At 44.3% G+C, this 22,868-nt stretch overlaps 1 protein-coding gene across 5 annotated transcripts in view; it reads right to left on the bottom strand.

Annotated features, from left to right (window-relative positions):
* letm2 (leucine zipper-EF-hand containing transmembrane protein 2) overlaps positions 1-22,868 on the bottom strand; it is a 61,481-nt gene that overhangs the window by 20,499 nt on the left and 18,114 nt on the right. For 4 of the 5 annotated variants that reach the window (XM_068001185.1, XM_068001183.1, XM_068001186.1 and 1 more), the window contains exons 3-9: positions 19,758-20,184; positions 19,081-19,224; positions 18,282-18,419; positions 8,386-8,589; positions 7,200-7,319; positions 3,870-3,986; positions 3,066-3,182 (exon numbers count right to left, since the gene is read on the bottom strand). In XM_068001185.1, coding sequence (XP_067857286.1) covers positions 3,066-3,182; positions 3,870-3,986; positions 7,200-7,319; positions 8,386-8,589; positions 18,282-18,419; positions 19,081-19,224; positions 19,758-20,184 — 1,267 coding nt within the window. The remainder of the gene's footprint in view (positions 1-3,065; positions 3,183-3,869; positions 3,987-7,199; positions 7,320-8,385; positions 8,590-18,281; positions 18,420-19,080; positions 19,225-19,757; positions 20,185-22,868) is intronic. The other variant, XM_068001187.1, reaches the window with a different exon arrangement.

Raw genomic sequence — 22,868 nt, 5'->3', positions numbered from 1 at the left:
TCCCCCAAGTGCAGGGCAACATTGACTGCACCCACATAGCCTTATGTGCTCCACACCAAGATCCTGGATGATACATGAACAGAAAGGGCTCACAGTCACTGAATGTGCAGATGATGTGCAATACCAGGGATCATATCATGCAGGCTATGTGCCTGGTTTCCTGGTATTAATGCCTTTATCCTGCACCAATTCTCAATTCCCCCATCTCTTCTATCCACACCATCGGGTGTCAGACTAACTATTTGGGAACGAGGCATATTCCGCTGAGCACGTGGTTCATGACAACCGTCAGGAACTCAAGCACAGACTGAGGCGTGCTACAATCAGAGCCACAAACCTCTACCAGAGCTCTGAATGAACAAACCATCCGAAACAGAGATTCTTGCCCTTGCCCCTCCCCGCTGCACCAACAGCCCCATCTGCCATCAGAGCCAGTCCATAAACCCTCCAAATGAATGCGCTCAATTTAAACTCTGACACCGGTATTTCTATCACATCATTAGGCATGGTCAAACAAATATTAATCCAAAGAAACTCTGCACAACAAGAAACTGCTTCAAAATGGTTCATTTCCAATTGCAATCAAATAAACTGGAAAACTAAAGGTCACCACCATACAAACCCCTCGTGCTTGTCTTAAGTGTTCTTTTGCCTGCTCTGGTGTTCCTACAAGGTGCAATCACAATGGCGACAACATCGAAGGGGGAAGGCTGCTGATCATCCAGTGTGTTGTCATCCTGAGAGAAGACTGTACGTGCCTCCCATGGCGCCACTTCCACTCACATGGGCCTTTGCCTCAGCACTCCCATTGCTCTGCATAAGAACAGAGTCCTGAAGTGACCTACAGTTTGGAAGCCCGATCCATGCTTTCCTTCGTGCTTAGCAAGCTGGAGGAGATGTTAGAACCCAGGGCCTGAATGGAGCAGTCTAAGCTTGCAACAAACTTGTGAGAGCTATCACCAAAGGCTTCATAACTGAAGGCCCGCTGCAGTGTGCATACAGGTGGTCATAGCTCCATGGTTAACTGCATTGTTTTGATGCCCTGCGTGATGACCCTACACAAGTTCGAGGTAGACTCTTCCATATTGTCAGATGTCGTGCGCAGGCTCCCAGTCAGAATCAAACTGTTGGTGGTGCACAGCCTTCCGTATTCTTCTATAGGCTGGGCCCTGCAGGTATTCATCTGTGTCCTCTGCAGCAGGGCTGGGGTGCGAGTTCGCTCACCGGTGAGATGGTTCCGGCACTATCCCATCCCTATCCCCTTGCCCTTGCTCCTGCATGCTTGTGCTCTGTGAATCTCTAACTGACCCTCTGAACTATGTAAGGTGCTGACTTCTGAGCTGGCCCTTGCAACGGTAAGGTTGAGTAATAGTCTTCAAGAGAACTGTCCTCCTCTCCCTCTGCTCCCACTGGGCCCGTGACTTCAGATGGACTTGCAAAGGGAAGCAACTGGCAAGGGTTAGCAGTTCATAGCTAGGGTTAGCAGAAACAGATGAATGGTAGCTAAAAGCAACATCACTTTGTCATGCAGAGTGTGCGAGGGAGAGAGTGCAGTGAGAAGAGGAAAGAAGGTTTCGATGACCAAACACCCTGCAGAGCATATCCTCCAGCCTCGCCAATTGAGACCATCCTGACCCGTCCTCTACCCACTACATCAATGTGGGTGGTACAGGTATGAGGAAGTGAGAGGAGTAACTGTGAGGACAGTAGTGGGTGCAGATTGTGCAAGTAACAGCAGAAGAAGATTCAGTACTGCTGTGATTGGAGGAGAGTGATGTGCAGCGGACGAGGGAAGGCTTGTGAGCACTGGGGCTACAGGTAGTGCAGGTTTAAGAAGAGATTAAGAAAGATAAGAGAAAGAGCATTATCTTAGCAGCTCTGATCAGATCATTAAATTTTTTCCTTCATTGCAGCCAGGTCTTGGGCGCTATACTCCTTGCATTCACCTGCTCACGCACCTCTGCCCACTGTTGCTGGCACCCTTCTCCCATCAGGCGGAAACAGGATCTCCGTCCTCCTGCTGACCTCCCCCAAAAGGACCTTCACAATGCTGCCCAAAAATCTTGAGGCCCTTGCAGTACTCATCTTGACTACATTTTCCACTTTGAAGCAATGGAATATGCAGTATAGGCAAAGTGCACCTCTCCTTTAAGAGATGCAGAAATGCCTTTAAATGGTGTCATTGCCACCTGACTTTGCGCTCCTCCCTAATTGAGTTGCGCCAATAACCAGCATGAGTTCACTGACAGCTCGTACATCATGTTCAAATGAGACATGAACCCTAATTTCATTTGTGCCTCTTGCCCACGCAGAGCAGTCGCCGCATCAGTTTCTTGGTCTCGGAGTATTCACATCAATTAACCATGAAGAGCACCAAAGCTGAGTTCAATGCTGCCCTAACCCAAAGTCCACACAAGCACATTAAGCTTGGAACCCCAGATGAATCCCTCCCCCCCTCCAGCCCAGGGATACTGATGCCAATTGTTGCTGTTCAACTACTGTCCTGTCCAAGATAGGATAACTCAGCATGGATCCAGAATTGAACCTGTACAGCTTAGTAAAGGAAGACATCTTACTTATATAGCCTTTCACAATTTCAGCATGTCCCTAAGCCCTTTACAACCAATTAAGTACTTTTAAAGTGTAATCACTGTTGTTATGTAGGGAAACATGGTAGCCAAATTATGCATAGCATGGTCCCACAAACAGCATGAAATAATGACCAGATAATCTGTTTTAGTGTTATTGGTTGAGGGATAATTATTGGCCAGGACACTGGGGAGAACTCCCCTGCCCTTCTTCAAAATAGTGGCATGGGATCTGAAAGAGCAGACGGGGCCTCAGTTTAACGTCACATCCAAAAGACAGCACCTCCGACAATGCAGCACTCCCTCAGTAGATTATGAGCTCAAGTCTCTGGAGTGGGATTTGAACCCACAACCTTCTGACTCACATCACTGAGCCAAGACTGACATTATTACAACAAACACTAGGCAATCTTCAGCAAACGCAGCAGAGTTGGTTCCTATTTAAAACACTACGTGCTGTGCAAGTCACATTCATACCTTGATGCCTTTCAATGTTGGGGCTAAGTCAGGCGATGCCTCGGGAGTTGGTGGGGGAGGTTCTTCAGTGATGTTTTGATCAGGTGGCTCTTTCTTCGGGGTACCAGTAATACCCAGCTGGAGGGTAAAGTCCACAACAGGTATAAATAAATAATACAAATCAATAATATAAATCAATTTAACTGTTGTAGCAAGTGCTCAGTTACATTGTTCTTCAGTAAATGGAGATGCACAAACTACTATAATTCCTATCAGTTCAGCAAAACCAGTACACCCAATTGCATTTTATTTAAATTTTCTTTCCTCCTACTTTTTATAAAGATGTATTTATATTCTCTACCTCTAGAACCTTTGCTTGACTGCCAGAGCAGAAAACCTACTCCAAGGCCACTCTGAAGGCAACTTGAATCAGGTTCAAACAGGTGTGACGAGAGCTCGAAATAGCTTGCCTGCTTATTTGCTAAGTCTCACCTTGACCCTTGTGATGATGGCACATTTATAATTTGGGATCCATATTAATAGGAATCATAGGCATTATCTGTCCAAGGCACAGCGCATTAGAGCATAAACATACACTGGACAGCTGGCATTTCAATCCACTGCATTTATTCACGCACACATAAAATCAATAGCAAAGTATAGAGTAGAAGCTGGAGCTTCCAACACAACAGTGTTTTCATCTCATTTACACCTTCTGTGGCAGGTGTTTCCTTCACTGGTTTACTTAGCCATTTTGACAGCAATACCCATAAATATATTTATACCAATACCATCTTGCAAGAGAAGTCATCCAAGAAAAATTACCTGGATTATTGGCACTTTCTGTACAATAGGTTTTGGCTTGATGTCAGTCAGGTACATAGCACGAGACAATAGCAGTAACGATGGAGGCACATTCTCTTTTAGGTGCAACTCAAGCCACTGGGGAGAAAGGAGATGTTTCATTTTTAAAACTGTATTTATACCAAAAAGAGGGAATCACATCATAAAGATCAGGTTTACAATTAAGGGAAATTGTGATTAGCAAAACCATTTTTGTTTTGTCCTACTCCTTTTGGGAATTCTTCCTGAGTAATGAATGCTGATAATATTATCTGGGATACATTTGTTGAAAGGGTGACTCAGTGCAATGCTGAGAAGGAGCCAGTTGCATCCATTCCTTTAAGCCTGTACCACTCAATCATCAATTCAGCTATCGGCTGCATTGTCTGCCTTGTGTCCATCACTATAATAAATGAAGAACTATAGAGACAGCCCACACTACTCTTTGCAAAAGACTCAAAATAACCTGAGGTTCTATGAGCAGAAACAACATTCCATTCTGATTTGTGTGGTGGCAAATAAAACAATGAGACAATTTCTTGGCCCAAATGAAACTAGGAAGTGACCTTACATCAAAGCCCCAGATAAATACTAAGTTTTGCCCTGTCAGAATGTCAACTCAAATATAGCTGATGTCCAAAAAGAATTTGCAGATCGCTAACTTTGGGAGCTGAAACTAAGGCCAACGGTAATATAGTTTCAACTCTCCCCTCCCTTGTCAATGTAGCAGGCACCACAATACCGTCCAGTTCACACGTATCAACTTGCTAGGTACGATAGTCTGAAAGCTTTACAGAGCTACCCTTACTGTCCTCGATTTCAATCTGCAGTTGCATCAGACACACTGCTCCACTGTCCACTTGCCCCAAGTCCAGTTCTCCTGCACATCAACACGCCATCCTGTCATGGGCATGTTTATTACCACTGTCAATTGGCACAAAGGCTGTCAAAAAGGATTGCCTTGTGGTACATTCTCCTCCAGAGACTTTGTGGACTCCAAAAAAAGTCATGAAGAGTCTCTGTCTATACCGGACTCAGGATCCTAAACTGATTACTAAAGCAAGAGAAATTCAAAATCGTCATACCATTAGAGATTATCCATGCAGGGTGCCCAGGAACTGACTAGCTAGTGATGACTTGAAGGATGTGGGAATGGCGATGCAAGTTTCTTGGGCGGGAATGGCGATGCAGGTTTCTTGGGCGGGAATGGCGATGCAGGTTTCTTGGGCGGGAATGGCGATGCAAGTTTCTTGGGCGGGAATGGCGATGCAGGTTTCTTGGGCGGGAATGGCGATGCAAGTTTCTTGGGCGGGAATGGCGATGCAGGTTTCTTGGGCGGGAATGGCGATGCAAGTTTCTTGGGCGGGAATGGCGATGCAGGTTTCTTGGGCGGGAATGGTGATGCAAGTTTCTTGGGCGGGAATGGCGATGCAGGTTTCTTGGGCGGGAATGGCGATGCAAGTTTCTTGGGCGGGAATGGCGATGCAAGTTTCTTGGGCGGGAATGGCGATGCAAGTTTCTTGGGCGGGAATGGCGATGCAAGTTTCTTGGGCGGGAATGGCGATGCAGGTTTCTTGGGCGGGAATGGCGATGCAAGTTTCTTGGGCGGGAATGGCGATGCAAGTTTCTTGGGCGGGAATGGCGATGCAAGTTTCTTGGGCGGGAATGGCGATGCAAGTTTCTTGGGCGGGAATGGCGATGCAAGTTTCTTGGGCGGGAATGGCGATGCAAGTTTCTTGGGCGGGAATGGCGATGCAAGTTTCTTGGGTTTCGTTTCAATGAACAAAATAATAACAGAATCATCAATTTCTTTGCACAGGAGAACTTATTTTCTTTATGCCTGTACTGGTTCTCGTTCTCTGAGGTCTGGGACCAAAGCTCTTCCTGTAAAGGGAATATCAGATCTCCATGTAAACTGGTCTGAAGGCAGACGTATCTCTGCTGGGTTGTCTGGAACAACATAAGCGCTTGTTGAATCGACTGAGTCCCAACTCTTCAGTTCTATCTAGTATCTGCTGCACAGTGACATCTCAGGTGCAGAGCTCTGATGAACCAAATGTCCAGCTTTAGAAGTACATGTACATTGTGTTGACAATTTATTGGGGGTGGGGGAATTAACAACATTTTAGAAGGAAATTGATAAAACACTTGGAGGAACCATATTAAAAGGATACAAGAGCGGGGAGATAGGTTAGAGGAGCTTCAAAAAAGAGCACTTTGAATGAAACTGTTTTGGGCTTCTCTCCAGCCATGCTATATGTTTGCTATTTCTTTATTAAATAATTACTCAAAATACTTCAAATTTGTTGTCAAGAAATTGAAGAAATGTTAAAAAGGGTAAAGAGGGCTGAGATCTGATCCTATATTTCTATCTGAACAATTGAGGCACAGAGCTGTAATGGATACTAAAACTGAACATAAATGAAAAACACGGCAACAGCCAAATAGAAGTTGCCTGTTTTACAAATTTTTTTTTCTCGACTAATTTTCTCCCCTCTTCGTCTTCTGAAGGATTTTATTTCTTGATGGGTTACAGTTTCACAGATGCTAGTTGCTCTCCAGTTCTTTGCTTGAGACAGTGAATGTCAGACTATTTGACTGAAGGGGCATCACAGCCAAACATGATCCTGTCCTGATCAGCTGTGCATTTCAAACTCAGGTCACTGGATGGCAATAAGAAGCTAATTGCTCCCTTCCTAACTCAGCACTGACCAGGGATTGAAGCTGTAACCTGTGTGCTCTGTCCAATCAGCTGCTCACTGGATAAACTCGCTCAGGCACTGGGAGGGAGGGGGGTGCAGTGGAGAAAGGGTGCTTTTATTTACATTTATGGTCAATATTTGTGCTGAACTTGACAGATACTAGTGCTGGGAAACAGAATTCTATTTAGCACTCCAATGGCAAATATCATGTAGTTTATGCCCCAGTTATACCTGGATTTTTATAGTAATTTATGCCGGAAGTGTTATGGGCACAATACAAAAAACAGCAGCTCGAGCTGGCATAGCACCTGAGAAACCAATGTCGAGTGTGACACCGTGAAGCATATTGAAACGGGTCCATCCAATTCCTGGCCGGAGTCCCAGCTTCTCAGCTCAAACCTTCAGCCAAGTAGACCTTTGCTAATAAGCATGATGAAGAAGGTGTGTCCAGGTGAAACAGTTACAGTTTTCGAGATTGATTTGATTAATATGTTCCACAAGGTTTATTTTGCACCTCTTTCATTCGCACGTTGATGATACTATGACATTATAAGTATGCATACATATACACGGTGATGGTTACTCGAGTACTTTCTACCATATTCAACACCTGTGTGAGCTGTTGTTGCAGCTGCTTTTCTGTCAATCCCAATGATCTCATCCCCCTTGCTCTGCATGCTGTTTGTAGTTCTGACACAGTCAAAACTTCACAACCTTCTTTGGCAATCATCTGTAACTCAAAAGCACAATGGGAATTACCAATTACAAAACGCAGAAAGCACTACGTTACCACACGAGAGAAGACTCAAAAGCCTTGAAATTCAGCTCTTCAAATATTAACACAATACTTTTGTATGAAATTACTTTCGCCACCATTTTAAAAGATTGGTGGCGAAAGTAATTTCATACAAAAGTGTTGTGTTTAAAAGAATGGTGGCAAATGGTATGTTGGCCTTCATTGCAAGAGGATTTGAGTACAGCAGCAAGGATGTCTTACTGCAGATATACAGGGCCTTGGTGAGACCACACCTGGAGTATTGTGTGCAGTTTTAGTCTCCTTACCTAAGAAAGGATATACTTGCCATGGAGGGAGTGCAGTGAAGGTTCACCTGACTGATTCCTGGGATGGCAGGACTGTCGTATGAGGAGAGATGGGTCGACTCGGCCTGTATTCACTCGAGTTTAGAAGACTGAGATGGGATCTCATTGAAACATATAAAATTCTGACAGGGCTAGACAAACTGGATGCAGGGAGGATGTTTCCCCTGGCTGGGGGGTCCAGAACGAGGGGTCCAGGATCTCAGGATACGGGGTAGGACATTTAGGACAGTGATGAGGAGAAATTTCTTCACTCAGAGGGTGGTGAACCTGTGGAATTCTCTACCCCAGAAGGCTGTGGAGACCAAGTCACTGAATATATTTAAGAAGGAGCTAGACACAAAAGGCATCAAGGGGTACGTGGAGAGAGCGGGAATATGGTATTGAGATAGAGGATCAGCCATGATCATATTGAATGGCGGAGTAGGCTCGAAGGGCCAAATGGCGTACTCCTGCTCCTATTTTCTATGTTTCTATGTTTTCTATTTTCTAAAAGAAGTGTTAACCATTTATTTTAACATAGCAGAGAAAAGAGTTTCTTACAAACTGATTAACTGTTTGCATGCTAAAATTCAAAGAGGTGAATTTTCAAGGTAAAAGGTTGAAGAGTTTTTTTTTGAAACACAGGAATTGCTGTTAAAAAAACCTGTATTATTTTGATGATAACTACAGAATAATGTCTGCAATTCTGCACTTACTTCATCATCTGCTCTTATGGATCTTAATTCCATCTGGAGCTGGAAGCGAAGCAGGTTGTTTGTACCAAAAGGCTGGAGTTCCAAAAGTCTGCATAGTGCCATTAGCTGAGGACGGTTCAAGTGTTCCAGTGTCAACTCATCTTCAAAGAGCTTGGAGAAGCGCACTATGTCCCGTGTGCTTGGCTGTTCCCCTGAGCGACGAACCTTCGTATACACAAAAAGAAATGGCAATAATTGAAATTCCAGCCTCATACGTTCCACAGTTCCCTTTTATAAAATGGGATTTAATCTAAATTGATTTGAAATGTAGATTTATGTGAAAATGTGTTGTGTGAACGATGGGGATTCCCTAACTTCAATCCTACAGATGAAGTTGAAGTATTTTGCAACTTCCAAACTGTCTGTTCCAATAATTGCTTCAAAGCAAGAACTCTTCAGAGCTCCCTCATCCCATTTTGAGGAAAGGAGAAATGAATTAATCCATCCAAAGGCTCAGATGAGTTTGCTGATTTACATCCTGATTGTTTATTATAATTTGTTGCGTTTAAGGTATTGGGTCCACTTCAGGCCCCACTCACCAACTTGGGCCATTCTAGAGAATTAGTAACACAAACAATAATTGATAGAGAACAGTTTCAAGATTATGATCTAGCCCGGTTGTTCGGATAACTGCTGTAAACAGGACTTTGGACAAGCTTTAACTTCTGTATTGCATTACATTCTTGTTACCATTCAGGTACTTGTTCTGTACATAAATAATGAGTTGATTTTTCATAACTCTAAAATGCATTCTATTTATATTTTAAAAATTCAATTTTTCTGGCGTTCAAATTGATTTTCATTTTGTTTTTTGCTGTTTTCAGGCACACAAACCAGAATGGAATTTGGGAGAGTGAGCAGAGAGACATGCCTGGTGACCTAATGTCCTGAGATGAAGTGTCCTGAAATTAGTTTTTCTTCGGGGGGGGGGGGGGGGGAGAAAGTGAGGGAAATGTTATAAAAAGCACATGCTTTCATAAAATTTCCCAATTTATTAAACTAAAAAAGGTATATATCAGGAGCAAGAAGTTGCCCAAAAATTAAAACACTCCCAACCCAACAATTTGAGTTAGTGGCTGCAGAGAGAAACATCTCGGTGAGAACCACCTGTAAAAATGTTGTACAAACCATTGGTTTCAAAATCAATATTACAATTATTCTTTCAAGAGTTAGTTGGCTTGTGCTGGAAAACTCGGCTCTTTAAACCAGCAGGAGTCAGAGCAACTGTAGCCCTGAAACCTCATGCTGTGTACATCTGCCAAGTTGCTCCAATAAAAAGTACTGTACTGTGCAATATGCCTGCAGAGCAATAAAGACCAGTCATAAAACTAAAGCCCCAATTACATTAAATTGTATATTTACTAAAAATAGCAGCTGCAAGTAACAGCTGCATGATTACAATTCTTCAACTGATAGTTCTAAATGCTTGTGATAATGTAGAGAACTGTGATATCAATAAAAAAATAAAGCCCCTCAATAATTTTGCAAGGGCGAAGAGTGCAGACTTTGTTTAGTACAATAAATAAAAACAACATGAATTGCACAAGAAATCTGAAGAAATAATTTTGACAAAAATAGAGATTTTGTCCCGATAGGTGGGTGTGTATATATATCATATAAGAACGTAACAAATACGAGCAGGAGAAGGCCATACAGCCCTGAGCTTGCTCAGCCATTCAACAAGATCATGGCTGATCTTCTACCTCAACTCCACTATCCTGCCTGATCCCCATATCCCTTGATTCCCTTCGTCCAAAAATCTATCGATCTCAGTCTTGAATATATTCAATGACTGAGCATCCACATCCCTCTGGGGTAGAGAATTACAAAGATTCACAACCTCTGAGTGAAGAAATTTCTCTCCATCTCAGTCCAAAATGGCTGACCACATATGGTGAGAATATGCCTCCCTAGTTCTAGACTCTCCAACCAGGGGAAACAGCCTGACAGCCTATATCCTGCCAAGCCCTCTCAGAATCTTATATGTTTCAATGACATCACCTCTCATTCTTAGATTGGGCCTATACTCAGTGAGTATAGGCCCATTCTACTGAATTTCTCCTCATGGAACCCTCACATCCCAGGAATCAATGCAGTGAACCTTTGTTGCATCACCTCCAAGGCGAGTATATCCTTCCTTAGGTAAGAAGCCTAAAACTGTACGCAGTACTCCAGGTGAGGTCTCACCAAAGCCCTGTACATTTGCAGCAAGACTTCCTTACTCTTGTACTCCAACCTCCTTGCAACAAAGGCGAACAGACCATTTGCCTTCCTAATTGCTTGCTGAACCTGCATGTTCGCTTTCTGTGTTTCGTGTCCAAGGACATCCAAATCCCTCTGAACACGAACATTTAATAGATTTTCACCATTTAAAAAATATTATGTTTTTCTATTCTTCCTACCAAAGTGAATAACCTCACATTTCCCCACATTATACTCCATCTGCCACCTTCTTGCCCACTCACTTAACCTCTCTATTTCCCTTTGCAACCAGGGAGGCGGGATGGCAGTGGGGGTGGCGGGGGGGGGCGACTGGGCGCGTGGGTGAAATTGGTCCATTCCCCACGTGATCGCAGGTGAATTGAAGGCACTTCCCGTAGCTTCTGGGTTTCCCGTCGTCAACCTGCGCAACGGGCGGACTGCGCACCTGCATCACAGGCTGACAGCTGGAGTAGCCCTTTTTAAGGGGCGGTCCTCTAATGCTGCTCCTGCAGCAACCAACCAAAAGTGCAGCATGGAGCAGACCAGGGGAAAGGCTGCTCCCAGATTTAACGATGCCTCACTCCAAGTCCTACTGGATGGGGTGAGGAGGAGGGAGATTTTCTACCCGGCAGACGGGAGGAAGTGGCCTGCCTCTGCCACCAAGAAGGCGTGGCTCGAGACGGCAGAGGAGGCCACCAGCAGCAGCAACGTCTCCTGCACCTGGATCCAGTGCAGGAAGCGCTTCAATGACCTAACTAGGTCAGCCAAAGTGAGTACACTTACTCATTCTCCTGCACTCCGCCTTCCACATCACCGCCTCCACCTCCCAAGTCATTCTGCACTGCCAACATTCCTCTATCACATCACTCCTCACACCCACTCAAACCTCATCCTCAACTTACCTGCACTTACTCACCTCCCCAGTACTCATCCCACCACCACCACTCAACCCAATCCTCATACAATGTCATGGCTCTGACTCATACTCACCCTCTGATGCATCTCTTTCACAGTCAGCCTCACCCAAACCAATGCATTCAGTGGTTGGCCACGTCACCATCCCTCACTCACGCCTCTCTACTTTCTCACCTTATAGGAGAAGAGAGCCCAGTATGCATGGGAGAGGGCGAAGGCCAGAGTGGGGCCACAACGTCAGATTGACCTCACGGAAGCGGAGCAGGAGCTCTTGAAGTGAGCCGCACCCTCGAATGCCTGTCTGTCGGGGATGCCGAGACTGCCACCTGACAAATGGCTGGTGACAGAACTTTAACATTCAGCACTCACAATAGCAAATGATGTTAACATGCCTTGCCATCTTCAGCATCTCAACATCTGTCATCATGCTTAATATTGCCTTCTGTTCTCTTACAGGACCTTCAGTGACTGCTGTGACGAAGGAGGGCGATTCCTCAGAGGACCTGCCGGCCTCTGAGGGGGCACCGTCACATCTGGGCGAGCCATCCACCAGCGCAGATACACACACCTCGGTGGGTCCCCGTCCTCAGTTAGCTGGGGTCGAATATGGTGAATCACCACACACGTGAGCACGAGCAGACACTGGTGGCAGGGGCACCTGTGGAGAGTCTGCGTCGGTGGGAGCACTCTTCTCCAGGCTCTGCTCAGCTGGTCACAGATGCTGAACTCTGGGGGCCATCCTTTAAAAGGAGAATGATTGAGGGGCAGCAACACATTTGCGAGGTGCTGGAACAGGTGCCACGCGAACCCTCCACAATCGCGCAGAGGATGGAGGAGTCCTACTCCTGCTTGAGTGGAAAGGTGGCACAGGTACAGGAGGGAATCTCTGAGTTACTGTCACAGGGACATGAGGGCATCTCTGAGATAGTGTCACAGGTAAGTGCGGGAATGTCTGTGATGGAGGGAAGGCGAGCCTCCATCGAGCTTCAAGCACGGCTCACCAATGAGTCCATTGAGGCCCTGACAACGGCCCTTCTGACTCAGGGTGAGCAACTTTCTGCCGCCTTAAACAGGCAGGCAGATACACACACAAGTACTGGCCTTCCAAGGCTTCACACTGTCCTCCAAACTGTCGTCCAGCAGGGTGGTAGGAGTGATGTGGGCCTGGCCCAGGAGAGGGATGATGGTGAAAGGGGACATGGAAGTGGGGATGCCACTCAAAGCACTCCCACATCTCATCAGTTGCCGCCTTCTCAACCAGTACCCGCAATGCTTCTTCCTCTCCAGGTGGTCAAGTCTGCCCCTGCACAGGTGCGGGTGGAGCAGTCTTTGGAGGGGCCCTCAGGGGCACCGAAATCCAGATGGCGTAGGCCCAAAGCATCTAATCGGTCAGGGCATGAACAAGAGCAATCTGCCACTACCTCTGCTGCAGCCACAGGGGAAGCACCATGTAGGAGTAGTCATAAGTGTTAGGCAAAGGTTTTGTGAGCACAAAGGGGATGCACAAGGGTTTTTGATGGTTTGTCATGTTTTTTATTTATATTTGATTTTTGTTAATGGCACATTAAATATTACTATTGTCACCACTAATGCCACGTCTTGGCCATTCTTGACTGGCTTGTGTAATAAGTCCCTTTCATGAGGTTCACGATGAACACCCAAACTTGATGCCACCCATTGGGTAACCCTACAGTGGGCGTATGTGTAGTTGCACGACTATTTTGTGAAGGTGCTTGTGGCGCAGCACTGTGTTGTGGAGCTCCACGTGGCAGAGGTGGACGGGTCTAAAGGCTGACAAGTCCCCTGGACCTGATGGCTTGCATCCGAGGGTCTTAAAGGAAGTGGCTACAGAGATAGTGGATGCATTGGTTGTAATCTTCCAGAATTCACTAGATTCTGGAAAGGTCCCAGCGGATTGGAAAACCGCAAACGTAACACTCCTATTCAAGAAAGCAGGTAACTATAGACCAGTTAGCCTAACATCTATCATTGGGAAAATGCTAGAATCCATTATTAAGGAAGTAGAAGCAGGACATTTGGAGACTCATAATACAATCAAGGAGAGTCAACATGGTTTTATGAAGAGGAAATCATGTCTGACAAATTTATTAGAGTTCTTTGAGGAAGTAACGAGCAGAGTGGATAAAGGGGAACCAATGGATGCAGTATATTTGGATTTCCAAAAGGCATTCGATAAGGTGCCATATAAAAGATTACTGCACAAGATAAGAGCTCATGGTGTTGAGGGTAATATACTGGCATGGATAGAGGATTGGCTAACTAACAGAAAACAAAGAGTTGGGATTAAAGGGTCATTTTCAAAATGGCAATCTGTAACTAATGGGATGCCGCAGGGCTCAGTGCTGGGGCCTCAACTATTTACAACATATCAATGACTTGGATGAAGGAACAGAGTGCCTTGTGGCCAAATTTGCTGATGATACAAAGATAGGTGGAAAAGCAAGTTGCGATGAGGACACAATGTGTCTGCAAAGAGATATTGACAGGTGAAGCGAATGGGCAAAAAATTGGCAGATGGGATATCATGTGGGAAAATGTGAAGTCATCCACTTCGGGAGGAAAAATAAAAAAGCAAAATATTATTTGAATGGAGAAATACTACAAAATGCTGCGGTACAGAGGGATCTGGGTGACCTCGTACATGAAACACAAAAAGTCAACATATAGGTGCAGCAGGTAATCCGGAAGGCGAACGGAATATTGGCCTTTATTTCGAGGGGGATGGAGTAGAAAAGCAGGGAAGTCATGCTACAACTGTAGAGGGTGCTGGTGAGACCACACCTGGAGTACTCCGTACAGTTCTGGTGCCCTTATTTAAGGAAGGACATACCTGCATTGGAGGCAATTCAGAGAAGGTTCACTAGGTTGATTCCGGGTATGGAAGGGTTGTCTTATGGAAAAGATTGAACAGGCTGGGTCTATACTCATTGGAGTTTAGAAGAATGAGAGGAGATCTTATTGAAACATACAAGATTCTGAGGGGACTCGACAGGGTAGATGCTGAGAGGATGTTACCCCTCATGGGGGAATCTAAAACTAGAGGGCATAGTCTCAGAATAAGGGGTCGCCCGTTCAAGACGGAAATGAGGAGGAATTTCTTCTCCGAGAGGGTCGTGAATCTTTGGAATTCTTTACCCAAAAAGCTGTGGAGGCTGAGTCAGTGAATACATTCAAGGCTGAGTTGGACAAATTTTTGATCAGCAAACACATCTGCTCCAACAGGGAGTCAAAGGATATGGGGAAAAGGCGGGAAAGTGGAGTTGAGGTAAAAATCAGATCAGCCACGATCTCATTGACTGGCCGAGCAGGCTCGAGGGGCCGAATGGTCCTATGGCAAGCCTGGTGAGGCTGGTGATGTTGCTCATCCTCAGATGAAGTGATGAATGCAGCTATGGCGTCCCCCATCCTGATGGTGTGAGTTTGAGGGGGTCTGCAAAGTAGGTAAATGTGTTTGCACAGCAGAGTTTAGGGTATAAATTAATAATTTTGAGTGGAAAGACAAAGGTGTTGCAGCCAAAACTTTGTCTGAAGTGACAGAGTGCCCTGCCGCAATAAATGAGGTATTCCCCCCAACTGTCAAATAATCCTTTGCATCTCCAACTGGCTGCTGGCTGAAACACATCTGCTCCAACAGGGAGTGTTTCCCACAGCCAGGAAACACGCTGAGAATCCTTCAAAATTGCACCCCTGCCAAAATCTCCAGTCAATGAGGTCTGTCAAGTACCTCAACTACCTAAGTAACAATGTAAATTATCATCGCTGGTGGGAGTCCTGCATGCGGGAGCTGTGCGCGCACCCGAACACGTCATTGGGGAACCCGGAAGTGAGCGGGTTGGAGCCGGGCTCCGAACCCGCTCCGGGATTCCGTCATTTTCAGAGCCCCCCGCCCCCAATGCACCCGCTCGGCCATCCAAAAATTGGCCCCTTTGTGTCCTACTTTCCCACCTAGCTTTGTATCGTCAGCAAACTTGGATACATTACACTCAGTCCCTTCATCTAAGTCATTAATATAGATTGTAAATAGCTGAGGCCCAAGCACCAATCCTTGCAGCACCCCGCTAGTTACAATCTGCCAATCTGAAAATGACCCTATCAAGTATATCATGGCAAGTTGGACGATATGCTGTTTTATAAGGACAGGAGCATTATACCATGTGACGAGCAATATCATATTCAGCTGTTCAAAATGTGCTTGTGTGTAACCCAATGTGTCCCTTTAAGGCTACAAAGTCTGATTGCCACAACTTCCTGAGGTCAATGGCTATTAGGAGATGGTTTGTCTGAAGGACAAGTGATCTTTTATCACTATATAATTATGGATGACAAAGGCCATTTGGCCCATCTTGATTTATCCATCTAGAGGGATCCTAAAGGCTCCACATTGTAGCATCCAATTGTTTCTTAAATGATTTCAGAGTTTTTGCCTCCACTGTTCTATCTGGAGATTTGTTCCACATGTTGATCACTCTTTGTGTGAAGAAGAATTTCCAGGTACCTGTCCAAAAAGTACCTTTCTATCGTTTGAACCTGTGTCTCCTTGTTGTACCCTCAGTTTAATTTAAAGTAATATTCTGGGTTAACTTTTTCTACACTCTTAACTATCTTATATATCTCTGTAAGATGAGCTTTCTTTGCCTCATTTCCTGGCTGATAAGCCCAAGTTTCTCAGGTCTTTACTCATAACTTAGACTCCAGACACTGAAGATCTGCCTCTTGGCTCTTCTCTGCTCTGACTCCACTGCTTGAATGTCTCTCTTGTTTCTTGGCGACCAGAACTAGATGCAGTATTCAAGTTGTAGTGTGACCAGAGCACTATAAAGTTTGAACATGACCTCTTTTGGCTATGTAGTTCAACATGACGGTGGCTTTGTTGATTGCTGCTCTGCATTGATTGAACACGTCGAGCGTTGAGTCTATTAAGACTCCGAGGTCTCTTTCAACTTGAGCCTTGCCTATTACAACATTATTTGTGAAATATGTATGCCATTTATTTTTCTTTCTATGTGTAGGATTTTACACTTGTCTGCATTAAATTTCAATTGCCATTGTTCTGTCCACTTACTTATCTTGTCCAACTCGTTCTACAATTCTTCAGTTGCCTTTCTGATTCCACTGCCGCGCCAGGTTTGGTATCATCTGCAAATCTGACCACTTTGCATTGAGTTTCTGAATCTAGGTCTTTTATGTAAATTAGAAACAGTAGTGACCCCAGCACTGAGCCCTGAGGCATTGCACTCAGTACTTGCCCCTTTAGCCACTCTGACATAACTCCTTTAACAAATACTCGTTGTTTCCTACCCTTCAAACGGTTTCTTATTCATTGACAGGGCTTACCTGAATTGCTAGAGCTTTGACTTTAATTAATAGCCTGTTGTATGGAACTGTGTCAAAACCATTTGGGAAGTCGAGGTAAAACAAATCATTAAACTAATTCCATTCCAGCCACAAAAACAAAATTGTGTTTCCCAATTATTATTGGGTGTTGAGAACCATTACAAGTGGACAGATATGAATCCCACCAAAATTTCTACACTATTCATGTTTTGCTGTGAGTGTTTAAGACAAATCTTCAAAGGGTCTGCTTTTCCATCTAAAAAGGATACCTCTGTAATCGAGAGACCTGCTTAGTTCCATAGTCACCTCACCACTAATACTGACGGGGGCTCTGTGAGACGTTGTTCACCAAAGACCATTTTTTCAAGAATTTACTGAAAAAAAGCTGTTAGGATTTTGGGCTCTCATTTCTTGTTTTTAAAACAGACAGATCATTTTGGATTAGCAAGGTTGATTGCTGTACTGCATTTGTATCTTGATGTGTCTTTTTGCTTCTGTATATAATGTCATTTGTATGTAAATCTGAACTGGTAGCTTTAGTGTGTACACACTGGTCTAGCCATGTTATTTTCCCCTTTTTAGGTTAAGAGGAGAACGTGATAGGCATCTCACAGGTTTCCAGTAAGCAATTTATGGCAATTTGCAGTAAACTGCTTACCTGTACACATTAGACCACTCCAGGAACAGAAAAGAGATGTAGATTTTGGTTCACAAACACTGGGGAGTAATCGCACACCTCCGACAGAACCCGGTGGATTTTCCTTCCATTCATTCAACGAAAGGAAAATCAGGCAGATTGTGTGTGATCCTCCTCACCAGATTTTCCTTTCCGCCCAGATGGCAAAGACGAAGATTTGCCCCTCAGACGGCTTATAGAAACTGCCCTCTAGCTATGAACGTAAATAAAAGCGTTTGGAAAAAGCCAAAATAGTAAGAGTGATAAATGAGGTGACCTGTGTGGAATCTTGGAGAAACAGGCTTCTGTTTGGTTTGTTTATCGGGTTGCTTGACATGGCTGGAAAACATTGTGGGAAGCGAATACTTTAGTGACAAAGAAGTATCTTTTAAGAAGATGTCATATTTGCACTGCACCCTACACCCTATGATACAACCCATCAGTAAGGCAGTGAGAGCAAGAAAAAAGTTACTGTGTCATGTGTTTTTTTTCAAATTGCCATTTAAATTATTTGACTCTTTGAGTCCCCCGATGTCATACACTGTTCCCTAGAGGGGATTCCTCGACCAATGCCTCCATTTAACCAGCCACTAGAAGGGAATGAGAATTGCTTTTTGATGGCCACATCAGCCTCTCTATGGGGAAATACCTGATGGCTACTGAACAATGTGAGATCTGCATGAATACTGGTCATGTGCTTAAAGCAAACCTTCTGCACGTAGGAGGAAAACTGTTTGGTAGCCTCTCCACTTTCTGCTTTATTCCTTTTGGCCATTTCTGCAATAGTTTCCTGGAGAAATTTTGCAAGCTCGACTTTTGCTGCCATGGTCTTTTTCTGTTTTTCTTCCTAGAAAACAAACAAATGACCAACGCATATTAGATAAAATTCTTGCATGCCATTGTCACCTCACTTAGGCAATCAAAGTATATTAAACATCTCACATCATGATCAGAGCGCTATCTTACTTGGAACTTGTCGCAGTGTATTAAAAAGGACAGTCCTGTCTGAATAACGTAATTACTTGTAAATTTCAACACCAGCTAAGCATATGCTTCTCATTTAAGTATCTAACAAATACAAAGTTGTTAGAAATTGTAAATGTTCTTTGAACAGAGGGGCCACCAGTGAGCTGAAGTATCAATGCCTGCCACCACACAAGTGGCATTTTCAGTTTCACTGCATTATGCTGAGAAGTTCTTGACTCAAACTTGCCATTGTCGGAATATGCTGAATGGAATACTTTAGTGGAAGGGATGAAGTCAGAGGGACAGTTCACCCAAGCCCATTCTTGTTTACCTCCTGGCACTTCAGAGCACAAAAAAAAGTCTCAGTATTGACACTGTAATTCAAAAATACATTTTCGGCTGCCCACCACCACCCCCCCCCCACCCCGTCTCCACCAAGCATCATTCACCAAGGACTGACATCCCTCATCTTGTCATGATGATAAAAATATTCCATAAAATCACAATCAAGGCCAGCTGCTGTGTAAAAAATTCTCACCAACCTTCTTCCGTTTTGTCTCAAACGTGGACGGTAACATCTCAGGAAACAGCTTTAAAACGACAGGCAACAAAAACTCCATAAATGGCACAATCAGAAAGATCATGAAGGGAACTAGGCGGAAGAGGTCAACGCATGTCCGCATAAGCTGGAACAGAGTTCACACAACACAAAATGCATATGAGTAGTGCAGCAACCAAGTAAAGTTTAGATGTCAAAATAAAGTTGGCAAATGTAGAGCATTTATAAAAGCAGTTTTATGATGATTTAATTCAATTAACTATAATCAATGATGGAAAGTTAGTAGCAGCTTAAAACATTAAAAAATATTTTGTCAAAAATATCATGTGCTGGAACCAAATGAAGTTCAACCATTAGAAAATAACACTTGAAGAAACTTCAAAAGTCGGAATTAAAGGAGGGTCATAGTACATTGATGCATCCAGGAATGGCACCCAGGATCCACCACCATCTCAGCTCACGCATGCAGAACGGCCACCCAAGTGAGGTACGCAAAAGGTGGCCGGCATTGTGTTTCTGGAGTCGGTGCTTCAGAACATGAGGGGAAAAATTGGAGAGAATTTTTTAAAAACTGTTATTTCTCCAAAATAAACCGGTTAAAATGCAATCCCAGATTGTTCACGTTCAAGAACTGAATTGTTGCTACGGGATCCGACCTACCCTTCGTCTGTCCCTACGGGTGAGTTGATTTCCATACAGTAACCTTGAGACTATCCTTGCCGCTACCATTGTATCGATCCAAAGTAATCGGAATCCATTGTAGTAGTGTTTCAGTTCACTTATAATTTTCTGCTTCCAAGTTTTCTTCACAGCAGTCGTTTCAGTATTTCGAGCAAGTGTCTGAGGATCTGGCTTTCCCTTGTTTTTATCGCAGGATTGTTTACCCTCTTGAAGCCACTGAGTTGACACGTGGAATTTGCGCACAGGTACTAAAGAGGTATGTTCGTTCGGTAGACTGCAGAAGAGAAGAGAGGGGGTCCTCCCAAGTCCTTTACCTCGGTGATATAGTCTGTTCGAAGGGAAATCACGGACATGCAGAACCACCACTGAAGTGCACAAAGTGCTGTTTATGGAACAACATGCTCCTCTGTTTTAAAAAAAATTGCATTACATTTTTGCAATTAAAGATGTATCTCACCAGCAGCGACATTTTAACAACAAAAAAAGATTTGTTGATGTACCTTTGAAAACTTTTGTGTTTTTTTATGTTTGCTTCCTCCCACCCCAGCAAAACAGCAGGGAAATAAATGCACTGCGGCAGTTTACAAACCCAGCAGGTGCTTTTCTTAGCACAGTATTTTTCTTCGAATATGTTTTAAACTGACAGTCAGTGGCAGGGTATTTTTGTTCTAAATAACCAATTCAGGTGAATCATTCCTTTAAAGCAAAATATTCAGAATTTCAGCAGAAATACTCAAGAAAAATAAACAAAAAACATGGAAGTTAATCAAAAATATTTTGAAACAGATACCTAATGATGATAATCACCCTGGTCATGAGAAAGGAAGGACAACACTGTATCTGGATCGTGCATAAATGAATTTACATTAGTACCTGCGTCTGAAAAGACAGGATAGCACGGAGAAAATAATTAAATAAATTGGCCAGGGAGCTTCCTCCTGTTCACGATCCGATGATCCCTGCTGAAAGTACACGTGTGTGGGCAGCGGGTGAACACAGGATCAGATTTAGCTGTAATGCCCCCAAAACTAAATCGCTTGTCAACACTCACACGTGAATAATGACGACTTAGGCAACGTACTAAACAAATGCTCTGCTTGTGGAACTGTAACCCAACGAGGAACCATCAGAAGAAGAGACAGCAAAATATTGGTAAGAGGGGAAAAGGAACAAAAAAGAACCCCGAATAAAACTGATAACAATGTTCAAGGGAGAAGCATGTTCCATTTTTGATTTTTACACTAGATATTTTCTTAAGGTTCAGTGTCACAGACTAACCTGCAAGCGAGCACTTGTTCCTGACGACCTGGAACGTACTTTTATTTGCCCAATATCTAGGTCAATGTAGCAAGCTCAGTGTTCTAATCAAGAACTTCATTGTGTTTCAATTTACTGGATTGCGACGTGATGCCCTCAACTTTGTAACGGTTGAAAAATTAATACACCATCAGACTGTCCCTGAGGCTATCAACTACGAGTCAGATTTATTAAACCATAAATAGATAAATGAACAGTATTAAACACAATTAATAGATTTACACGAATTGGAGACTAATTTTCTCCTAAGAATATTGAAAACAACAAAGGTGCTTCTCCTAAACTTCAATATATTACTGAAGTTTGAAATACATTCCCTGATTAGTCTGACATGGCAGTTTGAAACCATGTGGTCTCTGATTTGTCCCTATCCTTGGCAGCTTCAGCTTGACTGCTAACTGCGAGAAGTTGAGTCTCAGATTTATACCATTTAAAGTTCTTTGAAGATAAATTGGAACAAAAGACATTAAAACCTGCATTTATTTTAACCACATTAGGTGGTCAGTCATTCACTGGATTCGAAACAGCATTTGCCCACACAAATACAGCTGTTATTGTCAGCCTGAGACAATACTGCAGGCATTTCTCAGGGAAGTATCCACTGCTCAACCATTTTTAGCTGCTTCATCCATGACCTTCCCTCCATCATAGGGTCAGGAGTGGGGCAGTGTCCAGCTCCATTCACAATTCTGCCGAGAATGAAGCAGCCCATGCCGACCAACAACGGACCTGGACAACATCCAAGCTTGGACTGACAAGCGGCAAGTAATATTCATGCCCTATAAGAGTCAAGCAATCACTCTCTCAAACAAGATAAAGCCCAACCATCTCCCCTTGACGTTGAAAGCCACCATTATCGCCGAGTCTCCTAAAATCTACATCTTGGGGGTCACCATTGACCAAAGCCAAATTGGATCAGCCATATCAACAACATGGCAACAAGATCTGGCCAGAGGCTGGATCTGCAACAAGTGGCTCATCTCCTGACTCCTCAAAGCATCTCCACCATCTAGGAAGCTGAAGTCAGAGAGGTGAGCGCGGTGTAAAAGGAGAGTCCCGAGAGCGGGAGGAGAGTCCAAGAGGTGAGCGCGGTGTAAAAGGAGAGTCCGAGAGCGGGAGGAGAGTCCAAGAGGTGAGCGCGGTGTAAAAGGAGAGTCCCAAGAGTGAGAGGAGAGTCCGAGAGGTGAACGTGGTGTAAAAGGAGAGTCCCAAGAGCAGGAGGAGAGTCCGATAGGTGAGCGCAGTGTAAAAGGAGAGTCGAGGGAGCGGGAAGAGAGTCCGAGAGGTGAACGCAGTTTGTTTTTATTCGTTCATGGGATGTGGGCGTCGCCAGCAAGGCCAGCATTTATTGCCCATCCCTAATTGCCCTTGAGAAGGTGGTGGTGAGCCGCCTTCTTGAACCGCTGCAGTCCGTGTGGTGAAGGTTCTCCAACAGTGCTGTTAGGAAGGGAGTTCCAGGATTTTGACCCAGCAACGACGAAGGAACGGCGATATATTTCCAAGTCGGGATGGTGTGTGACTTGGAGGGGAACGTGCAGGTGGTGTTGTTCCCCTGTGCCTGCTGCTCTTGTCCTTCTTGGTGGTAGAGGTCGCGGGTTTGGGAGGTGCTGTCGAAGAAGCCTTGGCGAGTTGCTGCAGTGCATCCTGTGGATGGTACACACTGCAGCCACTGTGCGCCGGTGGTGAAGGGTGTGAATGTTTAGGGTGGTGGATGGTGTGCCAATCAAGCGGGCTGCTTTGTCCTGGATGGTGTAGAGCTTCTTGAGTGTTGTT

This window comes from Heptranchias perlo, chromosome 20, assembly GCF_035084215.1.
Source record: "Heptranchias perlo isolate sHepPer1 chromosome 20, sHepPer1.hap1, whole genome shotgun sequence".
Lineage (NCBI taxonomy): Eukaryota > Metazoa > Chordata > Chondrichthyes > Hexanchiformes > Hexanchidae > Heptranchias > Heptranchias perlo.
This window is presented reverse-complemented; position numbering and strand designations above follow the sequence as displayed.